The 26177-nt window shown below is 39.9% G+C and overlaps 1 protein-coding gene across 4 annotated transcripts in view; it reads left to right on the top strand.

The window, feature by feature from the left end:
• The window catches only part of sanbr (SANT and BTB domain regulator of CSR), a 160330-nt gene that overhangs the window by 41838 nt on the left and 92315 nt on the right, over positions 1-26177 (top strand). For all 4 annotated transcript variants that reach the window (XM_051919330.1, XM_051919329.1, XM_051919328.1 and 1 more), the window contains exons 6-9: positions 10138-10196; positions 10638-10798; positions 18121-18207; positions 21244-21354. In XM_051919330.1, the coding sequence (XP_051775290.1) occupies positions 10138-10196; positions 10638-10798; positions 18121-18207; positions 21244-21354 (418 nt within the window). The remainder of the gene's footprint in view (positions 1-10137; positions 10197-10637; positions 10799-18120; positions 18208-21243; positions 21355-26177) is intronic.

Below are 26177 nucleotides of genomic sequence, written 5' to 3'. Positions count from 1 at the left end.
ATTAATTCCTTAAAAGGTTCCAATTTCCAAGGCCACCTCCTGCTGTCTGTATCAACCAACACCTTTTCTGGAATCTGATGAGTGTTGGCATTGGGTGCCTTAACCCATTTGGTTCATCTTGCAGTGCCAGTTCTGCTTAATAAAAGTTGCTCACTTGTGACTCTGCATTCCATGCCGTGGCTCCATGCCTGCAAGCCAGGCTTCTTACCCATTTAAAGTTTGAGAATAGGTTGAGATTGTTTTGCCCAAAACAATCATTCGTATTATCAAATAAAACTGGGGTGGGCGAGACGGGCCAGTGGTGTGCCCAGGCTACAGGAGGGCCAATATCCTGCTTTGGTGGTCCATCTGGATAACTGGTGCCATACCCTTCACTTTCATTGCACTAGAGAGTTTCACATGAGGACGACACCAACCAATGTTTAGTTTGTCATTTTTCGTCACTGTGCTGAAAGGATTTTCCGTCCATTGGCTTCAAAGTGTTTGGCTGCTGTCTAAGTCTTTTATACTGGTTTCTCCACGTGCAGGCCCTTACTTAGGTTCCAAACAAGGGAACATAAAGAAAAAGTACAATGCCCATTTTCGTAATTGTACCTGCTCTCTTCAAATGCTTGCCTAGCAGTTCTAAATGCTGAGAACCCCTGTGTGTTAACTTTGGCCTGGCCTGTACATGTGAGTGGATTTCTAAAATAATTTTTGTACAGAGCACAGTGACATTAAACTTATATTCTTATTACGGCCTCACCCAAGGGGCCATACTTTGGGGGGGGAAGAAGGTATCTGCCAGCACCGGGATGGCTAACCCAGGTGGTCTAGTGGGTTGAATCCTCTGGGCAGAGTGCATGGACCCCACCTATTAAACTTTTCCTTGTAGTATTTGTTGCCAGTACTTAGCCTTGGATGGAGTTTGCCACCCACTTTGGGCTACATTCCCAAACAAACCGACTTCATGGAGACCTGAACCTGGCACGATTGGGGCTGCATCCAGCCTCATACCATCCACAGGCTGAGCCTCAAACAAATGGACTTGGGGGATGCGGGGCGACACTCGACACTGGGAAGGCGGCCTTATATGCACTACATTTCCCGTGCCTGGGTGTGAATGGGCAGGGATTTAGTGCTGTGCTCTTCGAAATCCTGGTTAGCTTCTTTTCATTTGCTTAGTAATAATCTTAAATTTAACATGTTGTCACATCTGAGCTGTGGTCTTATTTGGATGGGTAGACAGGCTGGAACTGCACTGGGTCTTGTCTCCAGGGGGCAGGCACTGATGTTTCCCACCAGGAATGTGGATGTCTCTGCTCTCCAGGAGCATGCTGAGGTCGAGGTACTGGTCTGATGCACTTTCACTGAAAGCTGACCGGCACCTTCTATTCCTGGGAAAGTGTTGAATGTCGCCACCCTACCCCCAATGGAACAGGATGGAACACAGCAAGTGCTTACCACAGTTCTACTCTTGGGTGAAAGGGCTTTGGTCTCTGTGAATTCCCTAGCTGTGCTGCCGAAAGCAGTGGAGATTGATTGGGAAAGTGATCCTCAGACAGGTGTGGCCTTGGGATGGACCTGGGGCAGCAAGGTGTGTTTGAAATGTCAATGATTACATTAGTTCTCGCAGCTAGAAGCGTCCTTCATTGACGCAAGAGCAGAGTGATTCAACGCCAAGAGTAGTCTCTCTTAAGTCAGCAGTCCGCAGGGCAGACCAGGTCAATGTTGAAGGCCCAACAAGGAGAGAAAAAGCAGATAGGTAAGTGCCCAGGTAACCCCACCAGCCACAGGAAGGGGAGGTAGCTGGTGACTGTCCCGGATTGTGTGGCATGAGAGGTCATAGTGCCTGTCACCTCATGGTTCACTGCCAGCTTGATCCCAAGATCCAACTCTTGAGCTATTTAACACTAGAATCCCTGAAGCCTACAAAAATATTCATAATTTTGGGCCACCTTAAATTCTCTCGTGCCTTGTCTTCAGCGTCTTTGTTTTGCAAATGTGTCAGTCAGCAAAGGTAGCAAGCAGCCTGCTCGCTCATCCCCCCCACCGAGGCAGATCAAGTTAAGTCAGATGCAAAATTCTGAGAGCTGAAGTCTGTTAGTGAGGTGTCTGGAATTGTTTAGGGTAAATATATCATTATTTGGAATACATACATTTCATGTGTGTTCTGGGTCTACAACGACTTGTGTAAATGTAGGAAGGATGACAGGAAATGCAAGGTAAGACCACGGTTTTCAAACTTTTTTGAAAAAGTACCACTCCGTGAGGACCAGTAAACTGAAGTACCACTGTCAATGAATCGTTAATTTACGCCCGTGTTGTTTTGAAGAAAAAGTCACTATAATCACTATAATGACTATAATTATGACGTTAAAGTGATATTAAACTAATTAAGGTAATGGGTGCCCGCGCTAATAAAAGCCGGCTTGGAGTCTTCCACGCATTTACATTAGTATACTTATACTATATATGATTATATGCAACATATTGGCATTCTAGCAACATCGATTCATGGAAAATAAAGGACCACACGAGTACCACTTGGCATGACTTGAAGTACCACCAGTGGTACACGTACCACAGTTTGAAAACCGTGGTGGTAAGAAATGTAGAATACAAAAAAAAAAATAGAAACGTCATTCATTTTATATTAATAATGACAAAATGCTGACATGAAGTGTATAATGTGTGAAAACTGAAGTCCGAATATCAAATAAACAGTTTTACTTATCGGTGCCAAGCAGAGTTGTGTTACAGTGCAGCAGTCTATTAGCTAGCGAAAGTGCTGTGAAGAAGCTATCTGTTGTTATGGTTCTCCCTTTGTCCAGAAACTGCTCCATAATCTTTATGACCATAGACTCAGTCTTTGCTCTGGGTTGTAATTCAAAACACAGTTCCTAACAAAACGTTGCCAGGTGTAAAAAATTGCAGAAAATCTGATGTTTTTCACATGTTCCGCACGGGTGTCTTTTGTTATCTAAGTGCAAATGCTGCATGATAGTCTGATAACGGTCATGAGTCATTGTAACTTTGAGTGCTGGTACAACAAATAGTTCTGAGCAGGCATCAACCACAGCCCCAGCTATGGTTGTTGCTGTTCTTGTGAAAAGAATGGAGATAAACTCCAACTGCAAGGGGGAGAGGCAAGTTCGTTATTCCACATGAATGTCACTGAGGGAATAAAACTGAATTTTTTTTAAAAAAAGAAAAGCTAATTTTTACAAGTACCAAACATTTACACTGGGTGTTACAGACTCAATTCAAATTTGTGTTTTTATTTTACAGGGTGAGCCAAAAAAGTACCACATTTCAAACCGTTATTCAACAAAAATGCTACAAGATCAAGTAAATTTCATTATGACACAAGAATGGGTTTACAAAAAAAATTTTTTCCACGGTGTTCTAAAATTGATGTCTTCAAAGTAGTGGCCATCATTAGCGATACACTCATTGAGATTATTTCTGAACGCTTGCATCACTCATTTGGCCCTTTCAAGGGGAACAAACGGTGATTTTGTTGCGAATAGCGTCCTTAAGGGCTTCAAGGTATTGAGGTTGGTGTGTGTATACCTTCCACTTGAGATAGCCCCACAAGAAGAAATTGCATGGAGCAAGATCAGGTGAACGTGAAGGCCACCTTACATTGCCGCACAGGGAGATCAGCTTCCCTGGAAACGTCTCTTGCCAGACTTGCATGGATCACCGTGACGTATGAGCTGTTGCTCCATCCTGTTGAAACCAGGCATTCACCACATCCATTACTTCCAGTTGGGGGCCTCAAAAAGCTCTCAAGCATTTCAGTATAATGTTCTGAAGTGACTGTGACCTTTGCGCTCCCCTCCTCAAAAAAGTAATGACCTACACTGCCAAATTCTGCAACGGCGCACCAAACTGTAACACGCTCACAGTTCAGGGGACTCTGATGAAGTTCACAGTTACACCCACTGAAGAACTGATTTCCGATTTGGGACGTCACTGATAGGAGGAATGCTGAAGTGTGTTCAGAAGGCGTGTTGTGTAGTAATGATGGATTTGTTGTTTTTGAAGATTGCTTCGATGGCGAAACCACGGTGCGCACTGGACCAAGGCATGTTGCCGACTGAAAACTACAAGGTATCGCCTATCGAAGGACCCCCAACCTACTCGGCTGCCTCTACCTTGCGCAATGTTGTTTAGAAATGTGGTACTTCATTTTGGCTCACCTTGTATAATAGTAATATTAATAGCAGCTCAATTCTCAAAACGGTAAAAGTGGAGTGAACCCAGGCTCGAACCCGCAACCTGTTGATCATAAAGCAGCAGTTCTTACCTCTGTACCAGCTAAGCAGACATATCTACTTTGTGTTGATTGATATTTGGGCTTCAGTTTTTATACATTGACGGTGTGAGATATGGCCGGCCATTCATCCCGGCCAATACCCCCAGGCCACCAGATGGAGCCCTCCTTGCAGCATGGAGGTGCCCCAATTGCCAGCAGGAAATCATGGACCTTAGCGTTTTTCTTCACAGCCCTGCTGGATACCGTGGGGGCCTCCAGGGGACGCTGCAAGGAGGCCTAGGGATTTATACTTTCCGTATAGCCCGGAAGTATTTCCAAGTCACAGGAACGGAAGAAATGATATACTTCCGGGCTGAAGAAAAAGAAGTTTTTACCTGACCCGGAAGTGCTGGATAATTGCATGGACTGAGGGCTCAGAAGCACTTCCGGGTCATGGACTATAAAGGACTGTGGGAAATCCCAGACAGACAAGCTGAGTTGGGAGGCAGGGTGACTAAGCATCTGGGAGTGGGGGATTGTGATTTGTGTATTGCTGATTATTGTATTGATTTATTGGAGTATTGTGGAGTGGAGGTGCTTGGTGCACACTATCTATCCATCCATCCATCCATTTTCCAACCCGCTGAATCCGAACATTATTATAATAAATAATACTTATTTGGACTTTTACCTGGTGTCTGACGTGTCATCTAAGGATTCAAGGGGACGAAAGCACCCAATACTCCACAACGGCAACATGTAAATTGAATAATTTCTTTTTTTCAGTTATATTCTTGAAATAAAAGTGCACTTGTTTTATTGTAACTTTTGTGAAATTTTTTTGATATTTGGACTTCAGTCTTCACACACTATACACTTCATGTCAGCATTTTGTCATTTATTACTATAAAATGAAAAAGGTTTCTGTTTTAGTTATATCTTCAGCTTTTCTTGCCTTGCATTTCCTGCCATCCTACATTTACACAGATTGTTGTGGACCCAGAACACACATGAAATGTATGTATTCCAAATAACTATTTTATTTACCCTATACAATTACATACACATCAGTGCCAGAAAGAGATTTTAGCTTTGAGAGTTTTACGTCTGACTTGACACTAGCTTCCTAGGTGGGGGATAAGTGAGCAGGCTGCCTGATGCCAGTGCTGATTGACACATTTGCAAAACAAAGACACTGATGACGAGGTGCAAGAGAATTTAAGGTGGCCCTGAATTATGAATATTTTCGTAGGGTTCAGGGATTCTAATGTTAACTGCAGCAACATTAATATACAGTGGGTACGGAAAGTATTCAGACCCCCTTCAATTTTTCACTCTTTGTTATATTGCAGCCATTTGCTAAAATCATTTAAATTAATTTTTTTCCTCATTAATGTACACACAGCACCCCAATATTGACAGACAAAAAAAAACAATTTTTGAAATTGTTGCAGATTTACTAAAAAAGAAAAACTGAAATATCACATGGTCCTAAGTATTCAGACCCTTTGCTCAGTATTTAGTAGAAGCACCCTTTTGAGCTAATACAGCCATGAGTCTTCTTGGGAAAGATGCAACAAGTTTTTTCACACCTGGATTTGGGGGATCCTCTGCCTTTCCTCCTTGCAGATCCTCTCCAGTTCTGTCAGGTTGGACGGTAAACGTTGGTGGACAGCCATTTTTAGGTCTCTCCAGAGATGCTCAATTGGGTTTAAGTCAGGGCTCTGGCTGGGCCATTCAAGAACAGTCACAGAGTTGTTGTGACGCCACTCCTTCGTTATTTTAGCTGTGTGCTTAGGGTCATTGTCTTGTTGGAAGGTAAACCTTCGGCCCAGTCTGAGGTCCTTAGCACTCTGGAGAAGGTTTTTGTCCAGGATATCCCTGTACTTGGCCGCATTCATCATTCCCTCGATTGCTACCAGTCGTCCTTGTTCCTGCTGCTGAAAAACACCCCCACAGCATGATGCTGCCACCGCCATGCTTCACTGTGGGGACTGTATTGGACAAGTGATGAGCAGTGCCTGGTTGTCTCCACACATACCGCTTAGAATTAAGGCCAAAAAGTTCTATCTTGGTCTCATCAGACCAGAGAATCTTATTTCTCACCATCTCAGAGTCCTTCAGGTGTCTTTTAGCAAACTCCATGCGGGCTGTCATGTGTCTTGCACTGAGGAGAGGCTTCCGACAGGCCACTCTGCCATAAAGCCCTGACTGGTGGAGGGCTGCAGTGATGGTTGACTTTCTACAACTTTCTCCCATCTCCTGACTGCATCTCTGGAGCTCAGCCAAAGTGATCTTTGGGTTCTTCTTTACCTCTCTCACCATGGCTCTTCTCCCCCGGTAGCTCAGCTTGGCCGGACGGCCAGCTCTAGGAAGGGTTCTGGTCGTCCCAAACGTCTTCCATTTAAGGATTATGGAGGCCACTGTGCTCTTGGGAACCTTAAGTGCAGCACAAATTTTTTTGTAACCTTGGCCAGATCTGTGCCTTGCCACAATTCTGTCTCTGAGCTCTTCAGGCAGTTCCTTTGACCTCATGATTCTCATTTGCTCTGACATGCATTGTGAGCTGTAAGGTCTTCTATAGACAGGTGTGTGGCTTTCCTAATCAAGTCCAATCAGTATAATCAAACACAGCTGGACTCAAATGAAGGTGATCTCAAGGATGATCAGAAGAAATGGAAAGCACCTGAGTTAAATATATGAGTGTCACAGCAAAGGGTCTGAATACTTAGGACCATGTGATATTTCAGTTTTTCTTTTTTAATATATCTGCAACAATTTCAAAAATTCTTTTTTTTTGTCTGTCAATATGGGGTGCTATGTGTACATTAATGAGGAAAAAAAATAATTTAAATGATTTTAGCAAATGGCTGCAATATGACAGAGTGAAAAATTGAAGGGGGTCTGAATACTTTCCGTACCCACTGTATATTAATGTTGCTGCAGTTAACATTAGAATCCCTGAACCCTACGAAAATATTCATAATTCAGGGCCACCTTAAATTCTCTTGCACCTCGTCATCAGTGTCTTTGTTTTGCAAATGTGTCAATCAGCACTGGCATCAGGCAGCCTGCTCACTTATCCCCCACCTAGGAAGCTAAAGTCAAGTCAGACGTCAGTGGGTCCTTGGTGCCATGGCCCAGATTAGTTCGGATTCAAGGCTCAGGTTAGCGTTGAGAGTGAAGGGCATGGAGTGATTGGGGGGCCTTGCTGGTCTGAGTTGGAGGGTTATGCTTAGGGTTTGAAGAATAGAGATAAAGCCAGACGCTGCGCACACCGCTCTAGACAGAAAGCAGGCTATGAATTTCATACATGCAGACCTCAAGATGACAAGGAAAGGCAGCAGCTATGTGTGCCTTTTGTGAGGTGCTTTCAGCCTAAATAGTTAAACATGTTGAGTCATCTAATGCAACATTTAGGTTTAAAAATGGATCAGCCAAGATTAATTAATTATTAGAGGATGACCCGGCTCACAGTTTACAATTCTGCAAAGTGGTTATGAAGGAAAGGCAAGGCAATGGCATCATTGATAAAATCGCATGGTCCGACGAAGCTCAGTTTAAACTTTCAGGTACTGTAAATCAGCACGACTGTGTCCACTAATCCACACAAAATCCCCATATACAGTACACCCCCAACATTCGCGGGGGTTACGTTCCTAGAGCACCCGCAAATTGTGAAAAACCGCGACTTTTGGATGTGGTTAAAAAATGCCTTTTAAATGCCTATTTTTATAGTTTAAACCCTAAATACAGTATGCCCCCAAAGCACTTTAATTTCATTGCAAACTCAGCTTAATACATTAATACATTACCTAAAAACAGAATGTAAAGGTAAACCCATATACTGTACAGTACTGTACTGCTATGTCTCCCGTGGTGCTAGAATGTAAAATACCGATGTTGCCACTATACGTACTGTAATTCATGCAAGTGCGTTTTCTTTGGTATGCGCTGTCGTTTTCTTTGTTATAAGTAGAGTAAATACATAATAATTTCATTTAATTAAAATACAGTAAAATGTACGGGTACTCACCAATGATGATGATGATGATGATGATGAAGTAGCTGTGCAGTACGATGCAGAGGATTTAAAACTCCTTGGGTGGCACCTCTTCTTCAGGCGCTTCAGGAGGAGTCGTATCTTTGGAACGGTGGTCTTCTGGTGGGGTTTCGTGATGGCTTTTCTTTATAGGTTTCAGGAACATTGTGAAGGGAAGTTGCTACATTGTCTCCTGTAGCGAACTGCTGCTACAATTTCTGTGCTTTCTCACGGATAATGTTACCGTCCAAGGGGACGTTCTTCTTCCTGCAGTCGGTGATCCACAATGCCAAGGCAGATTTCATCCTGACAATATTTTTATTCCTTACGATCGTTACCTTTTTGGCACTATCACAGAAACTTAAAGATACGGTACTCCAGATCGCTGCTTCATTCTTCTTTATGTAGCGTGCGGTGCTTTCATTAATGCCATAGTGGTGCGCTTCTGCAGCATAACTTTTTAGTTCCCGGAGCAAATCCAGTAGTTCAACCTTCTCCTGGAGTATTTTAAACTTCTTCTGGAGCTTAGGTTCAGTGCCAGAAGCCTTAGAAGGTGCAGGGCGTTTTGGCGACATCTTGTGCGTTTAAGAATAACAAAATGAATACAATAACAAAATGGAAAACACAAGGACACTCAGCTGGAGACGCATCACAGGGCAGCAGTCAGTCGGCAGCAAGGAGAAATTAATAATGCTCTGGGATTAGCTACTTTCACCATCTCAAACCGCGTTTCCCTCAGCGGTGGTAAACCCACTCAGCTGGAGACGTGTCACAGGGCAGCAGTCAATCAGAAGCAAGGAGAAATGAATAACGCTCTCGGATTGGCTACTTTCACCATCCTAAACCGCATTTCCCTTGGCGGTTGCTTCCTGTTCTCTCTACAGCACAGTGTTGCCACAAAAAAGTATAAAAAATTGCAGAGGATTTTTGTGCTTTCCACTAACAATTAATAGTTAGGTTCTAAGGAAAAATCTGATTGAGTCCACGAACCCTGAACCGCGATTTTGCAGGGGTCTACTGTATTAATAGAAGAACAGGTGAATTAGCCAGGCATTACATTTTGAATGAAATTTCATGTAAAGGGGTACTTGGACCTATTTTTTTTTTATACAACTGTTACACATGACCTGTATCTTAACATGCTGAGGAACACTGTTTTACCACAATTAAAGAGAGAGCATGATAATGATGACTTCTTCTTTTAACCTGCCAGAGCTCTGCCACACTATGTCATAAACGTGTATGATTTTTTTGATGAACAATTGCCCAACAGGTGGACAGGTCAACAAGGGCAAGTGGAATGGCCACCACGATCACCAGACCTCGGCCCAATAGACTTCTTCTTTTGGGGTGTTGTCAAAGATAACATCTTTTCACGACAATCTTGTACTGTGGATGATGATTGGCTACATAAGAGAAGCATGTCAAGAAATTGATAACAATAAATAACTCTGTGACAAAGTGTGCTTTAGTGTAGCAAGTAGATTACAAGAATGTGTGAATAATGAAGGCCGGCAATTTGAGCACTTGCGAGATTGTATTAGAGTGCACAGTGCCATTGTTACATTTGTTTGAGTTAATAAAGCTATTGTAATAATCATAATCTACATGTCTTTTTCCATGTGAACTGTAAACCTGCTTTTGCCTACACCGTATAACTGCCCTAAATAAGTGTTGATTAAATGTTCTGTAAATAGTTTAATATTCTGTATGTCCATATAGAACAAAATAATTTGACTTTGTGTGTTTCAAATTTATAAAAAAGTGTGTCATAAACATCTCATTAAAGGAATTCTTTTTTCACATATACTTTGTACTTTGCCAATTAACTGTTTTATTTTAATATTTTCAGAGCCTAGTAATGTGATTTCAATCCTAATATCATCAGAGTTTTTGAAGATGGATTCCTTAGTAAGTATATGAAACAACTGTTGGAGTAAATCATACAAAAGGCAGTTGCAATTGTGGTTTATGTACAGTATATATGGTAATGACATAACTAAATATCTCTAGACAGAACTAAGTCATATTTTAATAGTCACTTTTAATAATTCTAACCTCTAAAATATTAGTTATTAAACATAATGAAAATAAATTACATTCCAGAGTTGAATTTTTTTTTTTGTCTTTACCCATTTAATGTGGTTTACTACATTTTATTAAATCTGTTTTTTACATGGTGGTAGTATAGCTGCTGAAGGCTATTTATTCAAGTGATTAGTGTCATACTGAACTGGTTTAAAACAGTTAAGGCAGATGTTATTTCCATGTTGTTAAAAAACAATTGTAAAAGTCAAAAGCATTTTTCCTGTTTGAATAACCTATAAGATTCATGTCCCAATGCTCTTGCAGGTTGAAGAATGTATCCATTTTTGCCATAAACAAATGAGTGCCATTGTAGCAACTCCATGTAATATGAACTGTATCAATGCTAATTTAGCGATGCGAATATCTGATCTGTTTACTCATACTGAAGCAGATGATGTCAAAGATAAAAAGGATAAATTTAAGAGGTAAATTCATGTTGGACTAATTTTACTGTTACAAGTTTATTTGACCAAATGTATAGGCTGTTATTGTTTCAGTAAATGCAACAACCTACACTCTTTATTTTAATTAAACTGTCAAATACAAAAACTAAGAAAACTCCGAATCCTTTTTAATCCTTATAAAGTGCATTCTTATTTGATGTAACTATTATACACAAGAAAATTATACAGTAATCCCTCCTCCATCACGGGGGTTGCGTTCCAGAGCCACCCGTGAAATAAGAAAATCCGCGAAGTAGAAACCATATGTTTATATGGTTATTTTTATATTGTCATGCTTGGGTCACAGATTTTCGCAGAAACACAGGAGGTTGTAGAGAGACAGGAACGTTATTCAAACACTGCAAACAAACATTTGTCTCTTTTTCTAAAGTTTAAACTGTGCTTCATGACAAGACAGAGATGACAGTTCTGTCTCACAATTAAAAGAATGCAAACATATCTTCCTCTTCAAAGGAGTGCAGCGTCAGGAGCAGATAATGTCAGAGAGATAGAGAAAAGCAAACAAATCAATAGGGCTGTTTGGCTTTTAAGTATGCGAAGCACCACGGCACAAAGCTGTTGAAGGCGGCAGCTCACACCCCCTCTGTCAGGAGCAGAGAAAGAGAGAGAGAGATAGAGAGAGACAGAGAAAAACAAACAATCGAAAATCAATACGTGACCTTCGAGCTTTTAAGTATGCGAAGCACCGTGCAGCATGTCGCTTCACGAAGCAGCTGCACAGAAGGTAGCAACGTGAAGATAATCTTTCAGCATTTTTAGACGAGCGTCCGTATCGTCTAGGTGTGCGAACAGCCCCCCTGCTCACACCCCCTACGTCAGGATCAGAGAAAGTCAGCGCAAGAGAGAGAGAGAGAGAGAAAGAGAAAAGTAAGTTGGGTAGCTTCTCGGCCATCTGCCAATAGCGTCCCTTGTATGAAATCAACTGGGCAAACCAACTGAGGAAGCATGTACCAGAAATTAAAAGACCCATTGTCCTCAGAAATCCGTGAACCAGCAAAAAATCTGCGATATATATTTAAATATGCTTACATATAAAATCCGCGATAGAGTGAAGCCGCGAAAGGCGAAGCGCGATATAGCGAGGCATCACTGTACAAGGGAAGGATACACTGCACAGGAGAAGGAAAAGAATTAAGGCGCACATGCATGGAGGTTAGCAAGGTAAGAGTCTGAAAGATTAATAGTTTGCACATTTGATAATTTGGCACCTAAATCAAAGCCACCTAATTTTTTTTTCTTCTTGGCGCCACTGGCTGCATGAGGTGAATTTTGTTTGGAGCCCTTTTAGGTATGCTTGTACTGTTTAACATGGAATATCACCCTCTGCGGTTTAAGGATAAGTTTGGTTTTTTTCATTAATAATAATAATAATAATAATAATTCATTACATTTATATAGCGCTTTTCTCAGTACTCCAAGCGCTATCCACAAAGGAAGGAACCGGGAAGTTCATTTCAGTCATTTCCTCACAATGATGGTATTTATTAGTTTGCCACATGAAACTGCATTTTAAAATTAAGCATATTTTATACAATAAAAATAACTAGCCCACTCTTGCATTTTATAATGGAATCAATATGTAAAGCCTTAAGTATGTTCAGTTTGAAGTAGCAAAGGTTTTGATTTAAGAAAATATGCCTTACCATGTTTCTGAGGCATGCTTTTGACAACAAATGTAAACTAAGAGTAATACATTTTGTCAGAGATTCTTCTTACAATTTTATCAACGTAAGGATACATTTCTTACTCATTTCTCTGCTTTCAGCGGCTGTCGTGGGTGGAGATATCACAACACCCTCTCTCCCCACAGAACGAGATGCATGCTGAGTGGCCGTGTAGTGAAAAGAGCACATTTGAGTTTAATTGTACTTGTGCTTCATGCTGTGGAAATGCATCTCTGCAGCAGGACCTGAAAAAATGTGCAGGTGAACAGTTTAATGAATGTAGCTAAATATGGAGAAATCTAGGAGGAAATCCTGCCGTATCCTGCAAGAGAACTGTGACTTAGGAGTAGACTGATTTCGCAGCAAGACAAGGAATATCTTAAAAATGACAATGATAGGATGGTTAAGTTAGAGTCCAAATCTCAATGTAATTTGAGAGTTTGTGACTTGACTTGAAAGTGGTTGTTTACTCACTGTTCCCCTGCAGATTGACAGAGCTTGAGCAGTTTTGCAAAGAAGAAATGAAAAATGTCTTTATTTAGATGTGGAAAGCTGATAAGGAGAGAGACCTGTGCACACAGATTCAACGCTGTAATTGCCACTAGATTTTCCTCTATTACGTTCTGGCTCGAAGAGGGCACACTTAGGCAGCTTAACAGTTGTAATTATTTTGGATTAATTTATAGAGATTTGTTTTCACTTTGGCATTTAAGAGTCATTTTCTAATGATCAGTGTCAATAAAGCCTAATTAAATCTATTATGATTTAATGCTGTAAAACATGAATAAAAGCTGTCTCCATTTTTGTCTTTCATTCACACTATCCTTGTACTTTTAACCTTGGAAAAGAAAGACTTTTGGAAATGCCCTCCAGAGTGGTATACCTCTGAAAACACCAACTCAGTGTTGCAGTAAGGACAGGCGAAAACATACTTTTTAGTCAGCGCAAGAGAGAGAGAGAGAAAAGTAAGTTGGGTAGCTTCTCAGCCATCTGCCAATAGCGTCCCTTGTATGAAATCAACTGGGCAAACCAACTGAGGAAGCATGTACAAGAAATTAAAAGACCCATTGTCCGCAGAAATCCGCGAACCAGCAAAAAATCCGCGATATATATTTAAATATGTTTACATATAAAATCCGCGATAGAGTGAAGCCGTGAAAGGCGAAGCGCGATACAGCGAGGGATTACTGTATTGGAAAGTTTTTATTTTTAGGCAATTACAGGAATAATATATGATCAAAGACCACATATGTAATTGTTACCTACATAGATGTGCAAATACAAAAGTACTCGGTAGCAATTTCTTGATAATAAAATTAATAGGCTGTGTTGTCTGTGCTACTGTACATAAGAAACTCAAGTCTGATATAATGTTAGAAATATCCAGTGCCAATAATGAATGGACTCGAATGTAAATTAAATAAAGCTTTCTGGTCTAACTTGTTTCTTAATTAGATAAATCCAGTTAATACTTGTGCAGTTTCTCTTTCAGATAAGAAAAAATAGAAATTGGTTTGCACCATGATAACCTTAATTTTTTTCAAAGTTACAGTATATCATTTACAATGCCTTCTGCATTTTGTTTAAATTATAGAAATCTAAATATCCCAAGTTAGTTACCATTTTTGTTTGCTGAGTACCCCCAGGCTGTTGTAGATCTGAGCTTACAGGTTTCAGTGAGCTTGGTAGTGTTAATCTGTTTTTACTGCAGGGATCATTCACAGACACTCAGCCATACTTGCACAAGCCAATTTAGAATATTCTGTTAATGTAAATGTTTCTCTGTAGCATGTGAAAGGAAACAAGCCCACAAAAATGTGAGGAGAATTTTCAAAGTCTACAGAGACGGGGATTGGTTGTGAGAATTGAACCTATAATGCTGGATCCATTAGGCAGCAGTGCTAACCACTAAACCATCATACCATCTTTCAATCTAAACCCTGTTTCATTTGCTGAACTGTTAAGGCGACATTTGTGCTGTCTCTCGTCATTTTGCTTAATGGTGGTGTAAAAGCTGTTGGTCTGAAACAATCGGGCAATTGTAAATTGTACTTGTGTGATTGTAGGAATGAGTTTGGATAATGGACCAGCACTGTGTTCAAGGTTCATAATTATCTTACATCAGATTTACTTAGGATAAGCTACGATACCTTGCAAACCCCAAATTGGTTTTAATGGGTTTGAGAAGGTTATGTAATGTTATGTTTTTTTTTTCCAAATCAATAAAAATTATACTTGAAGGTGGAGAACTTAAAATGAAATATACTGACAATGGTTGGTGTTCCTGGCTGGGAGTTGGGTTTATTTTTTGCCCTTCCAGTATCTAAATGTAGTTTGTGCAGTCTCTCCATGACAAAGAGGTAGTCTGCAGGTTGCTATCTTGCATTTCATACTGCCAAGACTGATTTCAGCTTCCACCCACTATGTAGTTAGGTGGGGGGGGGGGAGTTCATACAAGGTGTAATATTTATAATATTTGGTGTCTGTTATAAGTAGCTCTATATTTAATCTATAAACTGATCAGTCATAACAATTAAACCATCTGCCTAATATTGTGTATGTCCTACTCATGCTCCCAAAACGGCTCTGATCGGTTGAGGCATGGACTCTACAATACCTCAGAAGGTGTCCTGTGGTATCTGATGCCAATATCTTAGCAGCAGATGCTTTTAGGATCTGTAAGTTGTGAGGTGGGGACTCCAGGGATCTGACTTTTATTCCAGATACTTGATTAGATTGAGATTGATGGAATTAATGGGCAAATTGAAAAACTTAAACACTTTGCTATGTTCCTCGAACCATTTCTGAACAAGTTTTGCAGTGTGGCAAGGCCCATAATCTTGTTTAAAGAAGCCACTACCATCAGAGAATACCATTGACATGAAGGGGTGTATGTGGCCTGCTACAGCCTTTAGGTAGGTATGTGTCAAAGTAGGTATGTGTCAAAGTAACATCAACATGACTGCCAGGAGCCAGGGTTTCCCAGCATAGCTTTACCCACAGCATCATACTACTTCTACAGGCTTGCCTTATTCCCATAGTGCATCCTTCTACCATCTCTTCCAAAAGTAAGCAGTATGTTCCCAGCCATCCACATGATCTAAAAGAAAAATGAACATGATTCATCAGGCCAGGCCACCTTTTTCCATTGCTTCATGGTCCACTTCTGATGCTCATGTGACCATTGCAGGCACTTTTGGCAGTGGACAGGGGTCAGCATTGGCACATTGACTGGTCCACAGCTACAGAGCCCAATACACAGCATGCTGTGTTGCACTGTGTGTTCTGAAACCTTTCTCGGTAGCATTTCAGTGAGATTGGACCAGGCAGGCTAGCCTTTGTTCCTCAAATTTATTAATGAGGCTTTGGTGCTCATGCCCCTTTTGCCAGTTCACCAGTTGTCTTTCCTTGGATTATATTTGGTAGGTACTAATCATTGCATAATGGGATACCCAACAAGAACAGCTATTTGTGGATGCTCCGACCCAGTTGTCAAACCATCACAATTTGGCTTTTGGCAGAGTTGCTCAGATCCCTTGGCTTGGCCATTTTTCCTGCTTTTAACACATTACCTTCCCTTTCTGACTAATATATCCTATCCCTTGACAGGTGCCATTGTGATATGATAATTAGAAATTGGGAATAATTAAATGATAATTTGGAAGAATTAAGTGGATGGGACTGGTGAGCTTTGATGGTCTGAATGGCCTGATCTTGTTTAGACTGTTATAATGTTCTAATTGTTACTCACTTCACCTGTCAGTAGTTTTATTGTTGTGGCTGATCAGTGTATACAGTAATCCCTCACCTATCGCGGGGGTTACGTTCCAGAGCCCCCCGCGATAGGTGAAAATCCGTGAAGTAGCGACCTATATTTATTTTATTATTTATACATATTTTAAGGCTTTATAAACCCTTCCCACACTCTTATAAACCTTTCTCACTCTCTTGTTAACCTTTCCCACACTCTTATAAACACTTCCTATGCTCTTAAACACTTTCTACATTCTTAAACACCGCAGACCAACACTGCACACAGCGATCAGACGTCAATGTGTCTGCACTCGCTTTGTGAAGGGGGGCAGCTGAACTCACGCTGAGCAGAAATGGACTTTGTGCTGCTTCTGCCAAAATGCCTGCTTGTCGCTCTGTGCGTTCAGAAGGAGAAGGAGGAGTGGGGTTGTGTGAGGGCTGAACGCACGTTTGCTCAAACCCCCCCTCCCCGGTGGCGCAGTACTCTCCTGCCACTTTGCATTGTCAAGGGGGTGGGGAGCTGAATGAACGCTAAGGAGAAGTGGACTTTGTGCTGCTTGTCGCTCTGCGTGTCAATAATTTTAAAGCCTTGTATTTTCCTGTCTCACTGTCTTGTCTTGCGTGAAGTTAAAATGTTTTATAATAGTGAGATGTTACTCATATCCTTAGCCCGACATCCACATATCATATGTGTTAACAAAGTGTGTTTTATAAGTTTACATGTGTTTAAAGCATGTGGGATGGGTATTTTAAGGCTTAAACTATAAAAATGTTTATTTATATGGTCTTTCTATATCGCGGATTTTCTCCTGTTGCTGATGGGTCTGGAACATAACTTCCGCGATAGGCGGGCAATCACTTGTATTTAAAAACCCGCGAATTCGTGAATCCGCGAAAAGTGAACCGCGAAGTAGCGAGGGATTACTGTATTTAGTATATGTAGATTAATTTGTAATAATTGAGAAGCATAGCTGTGGATGTCTTTAAATGATTTCCAACCAGTTAAGTTTTAATATTATACCTTCACCAGATTATGCATAAAAATACAAAATCCTCCTGGATCTCTGATGGGAAGAATTGTGTTCAGAAAAATAGGTAGATACAGATTCATGATGGAAGCTATATAGTGGCAGAACATAACTGCCTTATGATTAAAGCCCCAACCAGAATGCATTTTGTGCAAAATCTGTATATTCTACTTTTTTTTTATTTTTGCATGGTGATTCCAACATCCTGAAATTGAAACGTGTGATTAGACTAATTGATTTCTGTAAATGTTTGTAGAGTTTTTGTTTTTGTATGGATTCATAACCTGTCCTGCTGTACTTTGTGGTTTTTACCTGTTACTGTCACTACAAGCAGAAATTCTCTACAACTCCAACTTTACAGACATAAAAATAAAGGAATTGATGGATGGATGCCTATTCCTTTTGGCAAGTCTTTTATTTGCAGTATCTTCTCAAAAATGATAAGCAGTGCCAGTTGTACACCATATATTGTACGTTAAGGAGACCTTTAAGGGGTTTAAAATGTCAGTAATTTAATTATTAGTCTCCTAATTTAATTTAAAAGGTAAACTCCATCTCATTTTTGGCACATCATCTTTGGATTGAGCAGGTATGGGTGGGCCCAGTGATAGATTGATGTGATGCTCAAGAATGGTAACTGCCTTACAATTCTTAATTATGCAGCTATTTTAGTTCAAACATTTTAGTTAGAACATTAAATACTGAAAAAAATGGAAACCATATATTCTGTTTTTCAGAGCTCAACGTTATAGGTAATGAATAGCATTGTAATGACATGCTGCTAATCCTTTGTTTTTTAATAATGTTGCTTATTTATGAAGCAATTTTGTTTTTGTAGCAAATTATTTCAGAAGAAAATTGAAAGGCTTTTTGATCCTGAGTTTAAAAACCCAGATTCTCCTGGAAATGCTGCTTCATTGTACAGGTAAGTACAAGGGCACTTTTTTGAATAAAGAGCAAAGACTTTGAGTTTTGTATGTTGCCCCCTTAGTGTATATGTGTGGGTTCACTCCAGGTTTTACCTTTCTATGTCCAAACTTCATTACTTAACGCCATTACTTTCAAACAGATTCTTTGTTACTTAAATTTCATTTTTCCCTGGTAAGTTTATCATATTGTTATTAGACATGGCAGTTTTCACCATTCTATTTTGTGGTTCACTGATGACAACAAAATTACATCAAATCTTCACTCATTCCTGTGTCTGTTTCAGTTATTTTACACTTTTTCCTCAAAACTTGTATTTTTTGCTATTGCTGTTTTATATTGCTCTTTCTCTTCTCTGTGGTCTTCATAACATTTATGAAACATCAGTAGATAGGTTATTAATCTCTGCAGTCTGGCATATTGATATAATGGTCAAATTATTTGTTAATACTGTATGAAGCATTCATAGGTCTAATACTAAATATGTAATATCAAGAAAAAAGTGCTTCAGTTAAACCACCTCAGACCACTGAAATTCTAAATATTATAAACAGGTCACATTGCAGAGATGAATAAACACGTTACTGATGCTGATGATGAGCCCATTCTTGGTGAAGACATGTGGCTTCATCTGGAAAGCATTAGGAAAAGAGGCCTTATTTTAGGAGTGTATTACGGACTGCCCAATGGAGACAGTAATTTCAGTGCATGTCATTTTAATAATATTAAAAAGGAATTTTTACAGGAAGATATTCTAGTCATGGGGGACTTTAACTTCCTGAACAGGGATAACCTCACAAATAGAGGAGCACAAGAGCAGGAGTTTTTAGAAGTAATTAGTGACTGTTTTTAACATAGTAGGTTAAAGAACCAACGCTTAGGGATGCCTGTCTAGATTTAGTATTTTGTAATAGATAGATAGATAGATACTTTATTAATCCCAAGGGGAAATTCACATAATCAGGATAAAATTGAGGATGTCAAGGTGATTGAACCATAAGGGTCAAGTGATCATAATATAATACAATACTGTTCCCAGTGTTTAAGAAGAGTGTGGATACAAAGACTATTGCTATTAAGTAACTTTAACTTTGGTAGGACAAATTTTGAGTAGATGCTAAGTATAAGGAGTCTTGAGAAGATAGACTTGAATAAGCTTTTACTTATGGAGACATTTGAGTAGTGGAACAGGTTTAAAAATGTTTTACATATAATACAGGACAAATAACATACCTAAATTTGAAAGCAGTAGAAAATTAAAAAAACTCCACAGTGGGTTCCTAAAGAGTTAAAAGAAAACTGCAAAGGAAAAAATAACTAAGTTTTATAAGATTAATAACTCCAATTTGGATCATAGGGTTATGAGAGCATGAGGACAACCATTAAGAAGGATATTAGGGTGGCTGAAAGCTGAGAGGAATATAGCAAATAAGGCAAAAGATGACCCAAAGAGATTCTTTGATTGTTTTAGTAGTAAAAGAACAGTCGAGGAGGAGGTGAATTCCAATAGTTTATTTTTATGTAGCCCAAAATCACACAAGAAGTGCCACAATGGGCTTTAACAGCCCCTGTCTTTTCACAGCCCCCCCAGCCTTGACTCTTTAAGAAGACAAGGAAAAACTCCCAAAAAAACCCCTTTAGGTAAAAAAAATAGAAGAAACTTTGGGAAAGGCAGTTTCCAGGTACTTTGGGCATGCAGTGGGTATCAAAAAAAGGGGGATTCAATGCAGTACAATACACAGAACAGAACACAAGTAATCCTCAATACAATAGTGCAATAGAAATCTTACAAGCAGGGTAAGGCAGGGTGAATTAACAGTTAGAGATCTCTCAAAATAAATTGCAGCTATCTTAACATTCGTTTCACTTGTTAAGATAGACAAAACGTCTTTTCAGATATCTCACAATATTTTCCTTTACATTTTAAGATTAACTGCAGTACATTTTGTAATATCTTTAATACATTTAGGATGCCTCATGTAAATTTTCAGATTTCTCAAAATAGCTACTTGTGGATTTCAAGACATCTCAAACTGACCTTACATACTGTACATTTTAGGATGTCTGAAGTTCATTTCAAGATATGTTGGAAATACTTCAAGTAAAATTTCTGATTCCTACAATGGGACTTTCTGTCTATTGTAAGATATCTTGAAATACATTTGAGATATCTTGAAATGGACAGGCAGCTATTTTGAGATATCTGTAAACATTTGAGATTTATTGAATTATTCAGTAAATGTGTCATAATGATACCTTGAAATAATGTCTTTTTTTAAGCTATCTTAAAATGTGTTTGAGATATCTCAAAATAAATTTCAATACATCTGAAAAATCACCCTGCAGTTGCCTCGCACCCTTTCTAAGGATTGTTCATTCCTTGCACCCTGTGCTTACTGGGATAGGCTCCAGCTTCCGTGCTACCATACTCAGGACAAAGTGGGTTTGTAAGATGGATAGATTGATATCTGAAATAGAGGAAATAACCATTTTAAGATGTCCTGAAATTAGTTTGAGATATTTAAGATGTATTTTAGATATCTGAACTGCATTTTAATATATCTTGATCATATCATCAAATATCCTAAAGTAACATGTGGACCATTTTGATACATCTTAAATTGCATTTGAGATATTTCAAAATGCATAGACTTTGATATCTTGAAATGTATTTGAAATATCTCAAAAGGCATAGCAATATATTTCAAGATATCTTGAATTACAAAAGAGATCTCTCAAAATGAAATGTGCATCATTTCAATATATTTTCAAATCTATTTGAGATCTTCCTAAAATGCATTTAAGTTATCTTAATAAAGATATCTGAAAATACATCTAGATTTCACAAATGCATTTCCATATTTCTTATAATAATGCATTTTGAGATATTTCTGAATTGTCGAATTGGCTTGCTGTATGAGTGGCCTGTTCATGTCATAGATGTTCTAACAAATAATGTAATTCTCTTTTTAAATATACTTTAGTGTAAACAATTCCTATGTTAACAATAAACATGTAATTTTCCTCCCCACAGATGTAGTCTTTGCAATAAACTGCTCACGAAAGAAAATGAGACAAAAATTCCTTGTATATTAGGAAAGATTAACATTGATCTTCGTGGGAATATTGTATATATTCATAAGAGGTACATTATTCTGTTATTCAAAGAAAATCTACTTGTTTTGTCATGGTGTTAGCACTTTTTGTGAACTGCAACATTGTGCCAAATGACTATTCACACGTCTAACTCAAACGGTAATTAAAACATTGCTACATGCCGAAACCAATCAAGACCTGTTGTAATTGGTCTACAGATGTGCTGCGCTCCCCTCCACAACAATGTGTACGCAATGTGATCTATCACTCTCTCGTGTTATCACAATTCTGGGAACGTTTTGACTGCCCCTCGTATGCTTCATTAAACAGTCATCAAAGCTTGACAGTAAGTGCCGATTAAAACTTTCATAAGATTCTTGGCATCCTTATTCAGTAGTAAGATTGGTCTGTACACTCAAAAGGGTTTTATAGTTCTTAGAAAAATAGTAACTAACACCTGATATAGTGTTTCTGAACAGATATTATCAACTCAGATTTCTTTAATATCCATTATATATGTTTTTTTGTTTGGTTTACAACTGCATTGCAATATGTTCTGAACATTGTGAACATCCTTTTTGTGAGTTTATTAGGCTAATAAAACTTTCACCCCATCTATAAGTCAAGTCAAGTCAAGTTGGGGAGCATGCACTGGTACAGTGCGTTGCCTCACCCAGTACACAATGAAACAACTGTGGATCCCGGTTTGCAATCTCCTAGGGCAGACCCGCGGTCCAGTCCCACCCTCTGGAAAATACCCTCTATCTGCCGCAGCCAGGTGTTACGTGGGCGACCCCTTGGTCTGGTCCAGCCACTCGGGTCCCCAACAATGAGGATCTTACGAGCCGGATCACCCTCGGGGGAAACGCGCCACATGGCCATAATGCCGTAACTGACGCTCCCTCCCAATGCAGGTAATGTGCCTCATTCGGGACTCCATGAGCAACCGCTCATTTGACACAGTCAAACCAACGGTACCCAAGGATTTTCCGGAGAGACACAGTACCAAAGGAGTCCAGTCTTCGTCTCGGGTCACTGGATAGCGTCCATGTCTCGCAACCATATAGCAAGACAGGAAGCACCAGGACTCTAAAGTCTTGGACCTTCGTCCTTTTGAATAGATATTGGGAGTGCCACACACCCCTTTCTAGCGACCTCCATGACCCCCCATGCTCTCCCAGTCCATCTACTGACTTCATAGGAAGAGTCACCAGAGACATGAATGTCACTGCCAAGGTAAGTAAACCTCTCAAGAAGGTCAACACTCTCTCCGCAAATACACACCAATGATGGCTGTACCCAAGAAGTCATTAAAGGCCTGGATCTTGGTTTTTATCCAGGACACTCGCAAGCCCAGACACTCTGACTCCTCGCTCAGTCTCTCGAGCACCCAGATCAGAGCCTCCATTGACTCCGCGAAGATCACAGCATCATCAGCAAAGTCAAGATCCCGTGAACATTTCTTCACCAACAGATGCCCCACCCCAAGACCATGCCCAACCCTCAGTCCATACAAGCACTGAACAGAGTAGGAGCAAGAACACACCCCTGACGAACCCCAGAATCAACTGCGAAAAATGAAGAGGTCCTGCCTCCACTCTGCACAGCACTCACAGTACCAGTGTACAGGCCGGCTATGATATCCAGCAACCTCAAGGGGATCCCACGAATCCTCAGAATGTCCCACAGCTGTTCTACGCAAGGCATAAGAAGTGCAACTGGGTGAAGAAGTAGCACCAAAAAGATGTACTGTCATTTTGTATTCTTCAAGGTCTTTACTTAAATTACCTTCAGGCCACCATAAAAAATGTAAAAGATCAGTGTTTCTATCTGGTACTTTAACTTGGTAGAACATTGACTTAATGTCTGCCATTAGTGCTACTGGCTCCTTTCTGAATCTTGAAAGGACGCCAATGAGTGTGTTAGTTAGGTCGGGGCCTTTTAATAATTGCTCATTAAGTGAGATTCCCTGGTAGGTGGCTGTGCAGTCAAAGACCACTCGAATTTTATCTTTCTTTGGATGATACACACCGTGATGTGGAATGTACCACACTCTGCCTTCATTGCAATTTAGGTTTTCTTTGGGTACCTTGACAGCATAACCCTTGTCTATAATGTCTTTCATGAAGGTTTTATAGTCTCCGTGGAAACCTGAATTTTTGCTCAGTTTTCTTTTGAGTCCTATAGTACGCTGTTCAGCAATACAGCGATTGTTTGGCATTTTCAATGTTTCATCCTTCAAAGGCAAATTTAAACAATAGTGGCCACCTACCAGTCTCGCAGATTCTGAGGCTATGCGCATGAACTTGATGTCCTCCTGTGACATCTCCTCCTTTTCTTCACAGCTGCGCTCTGGAAAATCTGTGTTATACTGTTGCAGCAACATATCTTCAATCTCTGTTATTGACACACAATTGGTTGAATGTTTGGGCATCTTACCACTTTGTTTTGTGAGGTCATCTATCTCTTTGTATGGTCCGCTGACCACCCATCCAAGTGCAATCTTCATAGCATAGGGTCCACCTCCTTGACTAGGTATGAATCGTGACTGCTCGAGGATTTCTGGATAGTTAATTCCTATTAAAAGATCAACTTCAGAGTCAATATGAGTTAGACGTACCTCTTTAAGATATGCCCACTTATCGATATCTTCTTGTAGTGGAATATTTTCTCTGTCCAATGGAATGGAGACCTGTGTAAAGACCTTTGGCAAATCAATATATTCATCATCATTGAGACCACAGACTTGTAAATCTGATAAGACAGAACTTTGTGTTAGCACTTTTGAATCATCATCATAGTTATTCATAGTTTTGAGAAATACTTGTGTTCTTCTCCCTTGAAGGTTTAATTGTTTCTGGAGCCTTTCATTGCAAATTGTTACTGTACTGCCTTGGTCTATAAAGGCATATGTTTCTACATACCTTTCACCTTTCTTAGATTTTACCTTAACAGGAACTACTTGTAGCACACACTATTCTCCGGCCCCAGTAAAGGCACAAGTTCCAGTCTCTGTTTCCTTTTCAGTAGGTGTTACCACATTGGCTGCAGCTTTAGATGTTGCTCCACTGTCTTTTTTGATGTGCAGGATGTCTGGGTGCTGAAAAGAACATGTCTGACATTTCATTCTTTCTTTACAGTTCTTACCAAGGTGCCCCTGTTTGAGACAGCGAAAACATAAACCTTTAGATTTCAAAAAGTCAATTCTTTCTTTATGTGGCAGTTCTTTGATTTTACTACATTCAGCAAGAGTATGCTGGCCATTGCAGAATACACAAGGCTTTTTAAATGCACATATATCATTAGCAGACTTTTTGACAGAGATTTCTTGAGTTCCCTTTTCGGCAGTATCAGTTATACTTGTAGTGTAAGTACTCCCTGATTTCTGACCATACTTATGAGGAGACGACCTAACATTGTCAGTCTTTTCCTTTTTCTCTTTGCTGCCGTAAATATGATGCATAAATATCTTAGCCTGTTTATGTAAAAAGATAGTTAAGTCGCAAATTTCTATCTTTCTTTTTTCTTCTTCTTCAATTTCATAAGCTATATCCCCCCACTTATTTTGTAGAGAATATGGGAGCTTTGAAAGTATAGTACAGATATTTTCATTGCTATTAAATTCTGCTCGATTTTTAGCTTTAGTCATGGAGTCCATACAGTTATCGAGAAAGGTTGCATAGTCTCTCAAGGCCTCCCCATCTTTTTGTTTTATTTGAGGCCACTTCAATGCTTTACTTATGTATGCATCTACTACAAACGCTTGGTTGCCATAGTAACTTTCAAGTTGCTCTCTAGCCTTTTTATAACCTTCATCTGGTGGCAATAGTGTACAACCATTAATCATTTCTTGAGCTGATCCTCTTGTATATTGAATCAAATAATCTAATTTATCTTGTGGGTCTGTTAGTACAGTGGAACCTCGAGATACGATCACCTCTGTATACGAGAAATTCAAAATACGAGGAAAGTATGAGCAAAAAATTCAGATCTAAATGCGAGCCACGAGCCAGGCTGTGGGTATAGCTCGCGGCTTAGCGAGGGGGCGTGGTAGCAGTTGCGAGCCGCGATCTGCGGTGTCTGCGTTTCTCACTTAAGTGCACAGGTGGGAAACTGCCCACATCCATGATTGTTCCTGTGGCTGATGGGCTGCAGCTGCCATGTCCTCCCCGCATATATAGAGAAGCGCGAGCCGGTTAAGGGGGAGAAGAAGTAAAAGAAAAGAGAGGAGAGAGAGAGAGAGAGCAGGCAGGCAGGAAGTCGGTGCGGGAGAGCGAGCGAGTGCAGGCTCGTGTGTAGCTGAACAGTGAGCTGAACAGGCGAGCCAAACAGCTGAAGCAGGACGGTGTAGAGAAGGTCAGCTGCATTAAGAGTGTCTCGCCTGTTGCAGAGCCCGCAGGTGAGACGCTAACAGAGAAGAAGCACCGGGGATTGTCATCTGTTTTTTAAAGACTGCATCCTTTTGACGTTTTAACCTCGTGTTAAAGGATTGTTATTCTTGTGTATTTTAAACCTCCACTTCACAACTGTTTTAAGGATTATATATTTAAAGATTTATTGAATGCTCTACTGCACTTTGGACACCTGTTTTGATTCTTTTAATGATCAGTTATTATTTACCAGTGTTATTTATTAAAGGTAGACTACAGTATATATAATTTATCAGTGTTATTTGTTAGGAAAATTGACTTTTATGTTAATATATTTGGGGTGCGGAACGGATTAACTGGATTTCCATTATTTTCAATGGGGAAGTTTGTTCTACATACGAGAAATTCGCTATACAAGCTCAGTGCTGGAACGAATTAAACTCGTATCTAGAGGTTCCACTGTACATTACCTATAGCGTGATTGAAGGCTCTGATAAATTTC

The sequence above is a fragment of the Erpetoichthys calabaricus genome, chromosome 15, assembly GCF_900747795.2.
Source record: "Erpetoichthys calabaricus chromosome 15, fErpCal1.3, whole genome shotgun sequence".
In the NCBI taxonomy this organism is placed as follows: domain Eukaryota; kingdom Metazoa; phylum Chordata; class Cladistia; order Polypteriformes; family Polypteridae; genus Erpetoichthys; species Erpetoichthys calabaricus.
Note: the sequence above shows the minus strand (reverse complement) of the source record. Positions and strands in the feature narration are given on the sequence as shown.